The 10,409-nt window shown below is 35.9% G+C and overlaps 1 protein-coding gene and 1 long non-coding RNA gene across 3 annotated transcripts; one reads left to right on the forward strand and one right to left on the reverse strand.

Moving 5' to 3' along the window:
• Positions 1–668: 668 nt before the first annotated feature.
• Positions 669–7,470, reverse strand: LOC114537981. 2 transcript variants are annotated; one of them, XM_028559094.1, is made up of 11 exons: positions 6,854–7,470; positions 3,688–4,153; positions 3,452–3,598; positions 3,341–3,369; positions 3,043–3,076; positions 2,885–2,913; positions 2,570–2,601; positions 2,329–2,454; positions 1,724–2,217; positions 1,216–1,618; positions 669–1,124 (listed from the first exon to the last, which is right to left on the reverse strand). In XM_028559094.1, the coding sequence occupies exons 1-11, from the start codon at positions 7,066–7,068 to the stop codon at positions 862–864; spliced, it is 2,238 nt and encodes a 745-aa protein (XP_028414895.1). In that variant the 5' UTR covers positions 7,069–7,470; the 3' UTR covers positions 669–861. The 2 variants fall into 2 exon arrangements, with proteins under 2 accessions (XP_028414895.1, XP_028414894.1); XM_028559093.1 differs by having other exon boundaries at positions 3,040–3,076.
• A 1,335-nt stretch (positions 7,471–8,805) lies between these two features.
• Positions 8,806–9,629, forward strand: LOC114537974. Its single transcript, XR_003688660.1, has 3 exons — positions 8,806–8,998; positions 9,116–9,175; positions 9,513–9,629. It is a non-coding gene; the product is annotated as an uncharacterized LOC114537974 (long non-coding RNA).
• Positions 9,630–10,409: the final 780 nt, after the last annotated feature.

Raw genomic sequence — 10,409 nt, forward strand, 5'->3', positions numbered from 1 at the left:
TTTGTTCTAAAATCCTAGGACATTAGTCAATAATATCTTGGTTATACGTCGCATTTTGGTCGCTTCGAATGCAATTCAAACAATAGATGAGATGGTAAACCTCATTAACATCTCATTATTTATTTTTTGAATTGCATGCATTCGACGCGACTAAAGTGCGACGTTTAACCAAGGCCTAAGGGGCTGTTCATATGAGCCCGGTTATCCGGATTTAACGAAATGTAAAATGGACTTTGAGGTATTGAAAAGAGTCTTTTTGAAACAAACAAAACAGTCAGATGCTATTGTTAGGATGGTCGCACGACTACCAGGATCGTGTTATTTACTCATTTTTAGGAATTCATAGTGGGCACATAAGTGAGGCCACCAATGGGCATTGAATTTGCAAAAGGGGTCAGAAATAAACTGTATTTGTTTGAGTCCATGTATGGATGTAACGTTCCACGAAAGATGAAAAACGACTGTCGCTCACTATTTATCAACACAACTTATTCAAAGGTTTCAAAAATACAACAATTTTAATATCATGTTCATCTACATTCTAAAATTATAGAGACACGATGTACATAACGTTATGGGTATAACATATCCAATATCAGTCAGCTTTTATTGTAAGAAATCAACTGGCAGGTTGATTTGAAATTTAGGGTTTTTAAGTGGACTAATGCTATAAATGCAATGCTATGTTCAGTCATAGAAAAAAAAATGGTTTCGAAGAAAACTTATACAATACAATGCTTACTAGTTTTGGAAGTTGAAAATGTCTTGCAATATTTTTCATTAATATCAATAAACACATAAATATTAATTGTACCATAAGCATGCATAAAAACTACCAACGTTTTTAATACTTTTTATACCTTATCGGGAAGCTGTAAACGAACAAGAGCCATGACGCAGTGTTGCCAGCATAACTTTACGAAATTCATCTCCGTTGGCATAACAAACAGGTAGTGTAAGTTTGTTAAAGCAAGCATCAGAATCTGGCATTGACATAGTATCTCTTCCATACAAAATTCTGATCTTAGAAGATAAACCAAGTGGTGGGATGTCTAAATGCGCCGTACTGAACTTTAATAAGAGGTTCAAAACTGGAACTTCTTTCCCGATGACTGGGATATATTCTGAAAAAAAATACAGCGATTAGAACCACAGTGTGCAGAAGTTTATAGTAGTGACCCAAAGAAACTATATATATGAAACTAATTAATTAACCTGTCAAATTTTCTGCCTCGTTTATGAAATTCAGAAAATGTGAATAAGCACTCTTCTCCAGTTCATTGATTGGATCAGATTCGATCAGTGACAAAAACGAGCTAGCGTTTAACATACTAGCATATACTTCGTCACCACTTCTGGAAAACATAGGTCTCCATATAGTTGGTTGTTTTTTTATCAAATCAAGCAGGCCAAAATGGTTTAGTCCTTCTTTGAAGCTATTCAGCCCAGAGAGACGCTTATCGAAGAGCTCTTCGATTAAGATTTGGCTAATGAAATCAACTCTTGAACGTAAACTGATTATTCGCTCAACAGGCCACCCTGAGCGGTCAACTATGGCGCAATTCACTGGATCGTCTAGCAAACTTCCTAGTTCTTCATCAGTCGTTGCGTCAGAAATCTATATAATTATGAAGCAGCCAGATTGCAGCAAACAATAACTATAATTCATACCAGTTTATATATATATATTCACTATTCAGATAAATATGAAGTGTAAATTTACCTTGTTAATAAAGGTAGACAAATCGCGATTTTGTGGGGTAACCGGGAGATCATCTTGATTGATAAGTGCCACTGCTTTATTTTTGTTTTCAGAAGAAATATATTCATATACATACGGTGCTAATGTAGGCATTCCTGGGCCTTTCTGGAGGATTGAATGCGATATCATCAAACCAGCCATCTGTAATAAATGAACTTTATCCCAACTATGACATGGGATTCGGTGAAGATCATTTCCTTCAAACAGCTTGTTGTCCACCAGTCGTATCAAGTCACCGAAATATTCCAGCCGTAAAGCACCCGCATCAATAGCACTTTCAAGACCCTCGAACATTACGCTTAGCCGTTTATACAGCTCCTTGCGTGGAGTTGATTTGTAAAAAATCAGAGCCCTTTGCCACAATGTCTCACGTTCTACGTTAAGTATCTTAACGCAATCTTCATTCATACTGCTGGTATAAATGTTTAACTGCTTTTCCAATGAAGTGGAAGGATCTGAAATGTACATGCACATTTCATATAAAAAGCATACTTTTGTGGAGGCCTGCGAACATGTGGTTGCTTATGTCAAAACCATATAAATTTTCAATTGATAAGGCACATCACCTGTTTCATTCATTCCAAGCAAAAGGTTGACTGCTTCCTCACTGTCGTAATCACTTTCACGGAGTGCACCAAGAATAGAATTTTCTTCAAGGTCTGGGAATACCTCCTTTAAACGACGAATTTCCTCTGAATGAGTCATAGGTAAAAAAAATGTTAACTTTTGAGGTAATGTTTGTCTGTTAGTATGTTGTCTTTTTTCTCCACATGCAATAAATCTATGGCTATATGTTTATCAACTTACGTGTTAAACAATCCTCCGATTTTGCAACCGATCTACGAAATAATACGTTTTGAAGAGTGTAAAGTGACTTAAAGCATTAATATTACGCCTGTGAGCTAACAGTCGCACTCATGCAAACCCATCAATGATTGTGCCCTTCCTCAATCAATGGTAAAAACCTGGGCAAAATAAATACTCAAAATTAAGCTCTCAGACTTTTTTAGTTATTATTTGAGTTAGCGGTTAGAATAAAGCCCGGTTTTACCAGCACTTCATTAAATTTCCAACGGTTTCATATCACCTTTGATATGCCTCACAAAGTTCAAACCCTTTTACCTCTCAGAAACTTCTCTACTCGTTGTTTCCTAAAACATCAAATAGAAAGACAAACATTGTCTTCATCTGTTTAGGAAAGTCGTAGCTCCTGCACAATAATTATTACAATTATGACGCAAAACACATCTTTAAATTTTATAAAAAAAATACCATACCACCTCCAAATATTGTGTATTTGCATGTAACGCAACACTAAAGAAGCAAGATAGTGCATGGGAAGTAGGAAAAGCCTATAGGTTAGTGATGCATATAGGTAACATACAATAAATAGTTATACTGCTCGAATTTGCTTGAATGCACAACAAATGATAGGTAGGCAGGTAATTAAGTAGGTTGGTAAGTTCATTGTTAAAGTTCATTGCTGATTCGGTAAATTCGGAAGTGGTAATTTCCAAGTGTCTTAAACATGTGCTGAATTGATTTGCTGTCCAGTAAGGTCTTTGCTACATACGTTACCTATTTGTACTTGTTTCTGCCCTTGATCTCTAAAAATTATGTGATTAATGAAAAAAATTATGGAAATAATAAATTTGAAAGAAACTTATCAATTTTGTGCATGATTCGTACATTGTTTAAATTTGATCCTTTATCATCGTTATCTTCATTATTTGCACAGCACTCTGCCCTATGAACTTGTATATTGAGAAACGGGAAGCTTTTATTGCAGGTAATACAGTTGACCATAACAGAACATTCCACACTCTCTTCAAAGTCCTTAAATTTGAATAGAGATATTATTTATTATAGTCATTATGTGGACATCAACAGTTCAAAAAGTGCATGGTCTAACATTAATACAATACCTCGTTATTCATTGGCAAATTTGCCTGCAATGGTCTAACGTATAATATTGCTTGGCCTAAGCACTGAGACTCTCTAAGGTAAGGGATAGAGTACCCATTGATGTCAGGAATGATTAAATCAAGGTTTCGCACTCCTCCTCCACCTCCAACTGCTCGCAGCAATTGAAACCCCCCACTGTTCTTTAATTTTGGATATTTCTCCAGGACGACTGCGGAAAATGCATTGAAATCGGCATTTTTATTTGGGAATACAATTTTTTTTCTTCCCAAACCAGCTTTTCTTAATTGCTCAAGTTCCTCCTTGTTTGGTGTCATCTGGGCATTCATATCACTAAGGACACAAAAATCGTGGGTCCACGTTTCTTTCGGAGGAATAAATGGCCTTTTAGATGATTTATTCTGAGTGTTGACAAATGGGTTTGACGGTCTCTTAGCCTGTCTGTTTGCCAATCCAGGAAATGCATTCCTATACAAAGCAATTCAGAAATTGACAAACAATATTCAAAATCAATTCCTTGTTGTAATACGTAAAATTATCAAAACAACAAGTAACTATTTTTGTTGCCTTGATAAATGTTTTCAAGATAAATGACAAATATCCCAATTTGTTTAAGTTCATAAAGTTTAAGAATGACGAATCTACTGATCATCGGGACCGGCTAAACTGAGAGTTATGAAGCGTAAAGTTATCTCCGGAGAGTTATGACTTCGAAGCGTTATGTTCGTTCCACACCCAAACCACGCCGATCTGATTATGAAGAGAGCTGGTGAAATTTGAGAAAAATTCTCTAAATTTTATTACATCTGTAACTATAACTTCAACAATTACGCTAGCAGTAATAGTCTAGTACTAGTGAAACAAGATAATAAATTTTGGAATTTGCTGTCCACGGGCATCCATTATACACTTGAGAAATTGCATTGTATTAGGATTGTACGAAACCTGTTTTGTATTAGGGTTGTACGAAGCATTGTCCACCAGATAAAATCGCCTACGTTAAAAGAAGGGTCAAACTGTGATAAAGAGTGGTAAAGCTTTAGTTGAGCAGATGAAACGTTAATTGCTATATTCTATAGAGAGTACTGTAAGAACTCACTTTTGACTTTCGTGAGGGTTCGTGAATTCGTGATTTTCACTGATAAACCAATGAAAACCTAAAAACGTGTTCTTAAAACGGTTGTTGACCCAATCAATGAACAGAGAACAAAATTTGCAATCAGGTTTCTTTTTCAACTTGCCTATTATTAGTACACAAGCGAGAGCACACGTTTTGACAAAAATTACGGTAATGCATGCAGGTGTTTGTTAGATATTGCTTTTTTGTATTGTTAGCTTTGTTAAGGTTCTAACAAAAATGCGCAAACAATCCATAATCTAAGTAAATTAGCTTGTAGGTACACCACGTAAGTATTTAATACTGCAATTTAATGTATAATATTTAGTATTTAATACTGCAATTAAATTTTTTAACCACGTAAGTATTAAATACTTACGCGGTGTACCTACAAGCTAATTTACTTATTGATGTCACCATGAAAACATACAAGAATATTAATCCATAATTTATCTACTTGTTTCGTACTTGTATCTTTCTCTCTCTCTCTCTCTCTCTCTCTCATCCTAAGGATATTGACTTTTTTGGATCGAAGCTTGATTCAAAAAAGTCAATATCCCTTAATATGACGTCAGAAGTGGTAATAATCTGAGATTTATCCAGATATTGAGTTTTTTGGCGTTTAAAGAATTAAAAGCCCTGTTACGCGGTGCAGTTTTTTCAAAGACCCTAGATACGAGGTTGCAACAATGCAATTCTTCTTTTAAGAGATGTAAATTTGGCAACTACCAAAATTTTGTCTTTATTGTGCACTCCATGCCGTTTCTCTCACTTACATTTTGAAGACTCTTCACTAATTTACATCTTCACTAATTTAAAAGTAAAATTGCATTGCATGTTGCAAGAAAAATTGCACCGTGTAACATGGGCTAAAGCCGTCAAGCAGTTACAAGTCTTTGAATTTCGGCACACGGATAATCATGAACGGGCTTTTTACAGTGTTATACCTATTTGTACCTGCATGTAGGCTGGTGAGGAAGGTACCACCCTTTCCGCAACATTTTTACCTCTTTACCCTTTGCGCCGCGATTTTTCTTTTTCCCGCGAATTTTTTTGGCTTTCTCGACATTACCAAAGCAGGTGGCGTGGATGGGCCCTTAATCCCTTAAGACGGATTTCCAGCGAAATTGTTCGTTGGCGAAATATTTGCATATTTTCTTTTGAATTGAGAACACTCAAGTCGCACTAATTTATTTATGCTGTTTAAATTCAAAAGAAAATATGCCAATATTTCGCTAGCGAACGATTTCGCTGTAAGTGGAAATCCGCCTTTAGAGACCGCACTTTGTAGTAGAACTTATAACGCGCATTCGCGCTTGGCGAATTATCGAAAATTTTTTTATCCTGAATGGCAAGGTGCAGTATATGTATAGATGAATGCTGCTTGAAAGCCGTTACTGTGTTCATACTACAGGGTGTCCCAAAAAAAAACGCAACAATATTTATATTGTTCGGGTTTGCACCATAGTTCAGCTAAAATGACTTTTAGCATTGTAAATGAAGGATTAAGAGCCATTTTCAATTCCCAGAGGTGCTTATCTATTGCGCTTTAGAGCTGTATTAATGTTCTGCATATTTAAGTGTTGCTTTTTTTTTGGGACACCCTGTCCCTGTGTATCGGCCCTGGTTGGAACATGGAATAGAAAAGTAAACGACTCAACCTATAGAAAACAGCATAATTAAAAGTAATGTATTGCAGTATTGTACAAAGCTTTGCCGACCTTAATTGACACAAAAAGGTTGAATATTTGTTAATTGCCGCCTTGCCGCGGCCCTTGTGCAGATCAAAGGCGAACTTTTATATCTTAAATGTAAAAGTCGTAAAAGATTCAGTAAATCGTTCAATCGATGGACAAATTAAATTTTTCACACAATAAAACACGTTTCCTGGTTTAGACAAATTGCCGTTTAAATAAAGACAAATATAGTTTCCAAAATATATCATATCACAACACAAATTAAATGCGCTATTAAAAATTTTGTCATACCTATTTTACCAATCTAGCCAAACTCACTCACTAGGTTTAGTTTAGTCTTTAACGACACCTTACCTGAAATCTTGTTGCACTTGAGCTTGGTTCACTGCAGGTGGTCGAGGTGGATTCATTCTTGAATTATTTGCAGTGCCAGCACTCGTACTGGCACCGGGCTGGTTATTACCGATGGAGGAAGGCGAAGCTAATTCACGTTCAAGCTGATCTACGGCATTTTTAATTATTCTCGAAAACCTTGATGCTTTTTCGAAAGTATTAGAATTTTCAGACATTTTTTTTATTTATAGCACTGACTGTGTATACACTCTCTCATCCGCACCGGCCATGCATAAAAGCACATGTAAATGATGTAATTGCTCCTGAACGGAGTCGCGAAGCAACATGGGATTTGCGACCCAAAGCATCACGATTATTACGGCCCAAAGCATCACGATAATTACGGCCCAAAGCATTACGATAATTACGGCCCAAAGCATCACGATAATTACGGCCCAAAGCATTACCATAATTACGGCCCAAAGCATCACGATAATTACGGCCCAAAGCATTACCATAATTACGGCCCGAAGCATCACAATAATTACGGCCCAAAGCATCACGATACTGACAAAGTAATGTACCGTTATGAACAATTTTAAATTGCGGTCAATTACGATTTTGCCCGAACGCATCTCCATACGATCGATAGCTATTTTTGACATTCATCACCCCTCATACAAAGGCACAGGCGACGGTAGCGATGCCGAAAACGGTAGTGATCTATCTTCCTCTGACGAGGATTTCGATCGCGAGTTCGAAAGAACAAATGCCCGGCGCCTTGAAGAGCTTACTTGGTGTAAATGTGGACATTGCGCATTATTAACAAGGGTTGTAGAATGTTATTGCTGCTATGAAAAAGCACTAGAGTACGACGAATACGAACATTTCACAAACTCGCGCTTCGTCGTGTGGTAAACTCAAATAATATTTTGTCGTGTCATATGATTTCCCTCACATTATACGGCAATTCCTCGAAAAGGAACAAATAAACCGTTCGTTTGATGCTGTTCGATTAAGTTTAGATTTAATTGGGGAAAGAATATATTTAATACATGTAGATTCTGGTCCTATTTTAATATAATCGCTGCCGTTTCGCCTTAACAATATATGATCATTTACGGGCGCGTTGACACGTCGCAGTTAATTTGCACAGGATTGAAGATTTAATATATAAACCACGAATTCCAAAGTGTGAGACAAAGTACTAGTGAACGTATTATGCGTTTATTTACATTTTTGAACAATTGAACTTCTATACTTTTTAAAGTACAATGAGCTTCTGAATTTCGCGATCGAACAACATTTAGTTTTGCATGGCATCTAAATGAATATGAACTGTATTGTTTATGTTCAGAGCCTTTATATTGAAGACTAGCACGTGCGCGGCACGCTGGATTAAACGCCAGAAAAGGCGTCTTGTTTATGTTGAAATATAGTAAAATTGTTAACAGGGGAAATTTGCGCGCAAACGTACACACGAAAGTTGAAAGGAAACCGCCTGTCTCACACGCTAACGCAAACAGATGGAAGAATGGGGGCAGTGCGGTTAGAAAGTTAATCGCGTTGCGGGGAAAAACATCCTCGGACGTGCATAAATTGCGCGAAGGAAATCGATTTAAAATCGCATAATATCCCTTAGCTTTATATTTTTAATTAGTATAAATCTAAATATAAGTAGAATTCTAAACCTTGGGAGATTGGTTATAATTGTGTTGTGTTGTCACCGTAACGTCGTGTTGTGTATCGACGTGCACTGCATGTGTAAATATGTATGTACATAGTTCATATTCAATGTTCTCTTCCAAATATTTTGAAAAACATGTCCCTGTAATGTTGATGCATTAATTTTGCATAGGTATTTGATTCTGTTCCCCCTCTATACCAGCCTCGTACCCAGGCGCTTTATTGGAAAACATAAAGGCTGCATTCAGCGTAATATAGAGATCTGTGGCTGAGATGTGCGAGCGCGCAGGGGTGCTTGGGGAGGACGCGACGGGAGAACGAAGCGCCTGGCAGAATATGCAGATTTCCGGCTCCCACTTTTGCAAAAAGTGATAAATGCGTGAAGGCTACAATATGTAGATATATTTTGAAGAAGAATTGAACCTGCGATCAAAATTATGGATGATTTGGAACGATCGTTTCAAGAACTATCATTTGAAGGTAGCTTTATACTGATTTTTTTTATTTTAATACGACTATTTTGACAAATCTCGTTTCGTAAACACAGTCGCGCAGTATTTAACACTATTTAAATTCATCTTAATTTCCTTACAAAAGTATCATCAAGCTTGGAGGAGGAAAGGTATACGTTTGGTATCGAAGAATTGAGTGTTAGAGGTGAGTGCTTAGTTGCCTTGGGATTTAAATATTTCCTCTATTGATATTAATTAAACAATAATACATTTTTATTTTCATTCTATATCAAATATGCTATCAAGTTGCAATTTATATGTGTTACTAGTAATATACAATAACAAACTCCAGGTCAGATTGTTACCAGCCCCACAGAAAGAGAAGGAAAAGAATCATTTCAGCAGGGAAACATGCTTTAACCCCAATGCTTGGAGTTTGTGTGAATTTAAGAATAAACATAAGTACATATTATATATCAAGACTCGATTGTCAGAAATTGGGGCTGTTATTCATAAATTATACATATTTGTGCTTTTCATAGGTAGTGGAAGATATAAATCACCAAATTTATGCTCTGAATTAGAAAGGTTGTTGGACTATTGTGAAGACTCCAATGTCCATGAAAAACAGACATTATTAATGAGTTTACATGGCATTCTGATAATAAAAGAATACTTTGACACGGGGAATTAAAGAAATTTTCCCACATTCTACAAAAAAGAAAATAGTTGTTGGATGTGAAAATATGTATCTCCTTTTGAGAGTATAATGTAGTAAATAGGACTATGGAACAATATAATTTATACATGTATTATAGTAATTTCTTGGAATACTGTACACAACCTTCATCTACATTGTGTGATGTATATAAGTATATTGCTGTAGGGATGAATTAAGTCTATTGTTTGCTTTGTGGTACACCAGTTGAATTTCATGTACAGTACAGTATACCAAAGAGTGTTGGTGTTATAAAGGAATATTAATGAATTACTCTCTACATAGGTTTCAATAGTTAATTTTTCTTAACATTTAATACAGTTATTTATACTAATTTGTTAATGAAACCACATGGTAGTAAACCATATTTCTTATGGTTTACTACTATATGGTATCATAATATTTCTGTAATGCAGAATGATAATATTTCTGTAATGCAGAATGAACTTAATGTAATGGAAAATGGCTTAGATGAACAGAATCAACTGCTGCTATTACTGCATTAGATGATGGAAACATTGAACTGGCTAATGAGCTTAACAAACAGATTCAAATTAAACTCAGCATTGATAAAAACGTACCAGGTCAAAGTCAAAATTCTTAGTGTTTCTGGAGGTGTTAAAATAACAGATTCCCAAGAAAACCAAATTAATAAAGAAGTCAAACAGATGGAAGAAATGTGCAACCCAGGTGCAACCTAAATCTGATGTAAATCATTGCA

The sequence above is a fragment of the Dendronephthya gigantea genome, unplaced genomic scaffold (genome assembly GCF_004324835.1).
Source record: "Dendronephthya gigantea isolate DGI-Jeju-01 unplaced genomic scaffold, DenGig_1.0 000171F, whole genome shotgun sequence".
NCBI lineage: Eukaryota > Metazoa > Cnidaria > Anthozoa > Malacalcyonacea > Nephtheidae > Dendronephthya > Dendronephthya gigantea.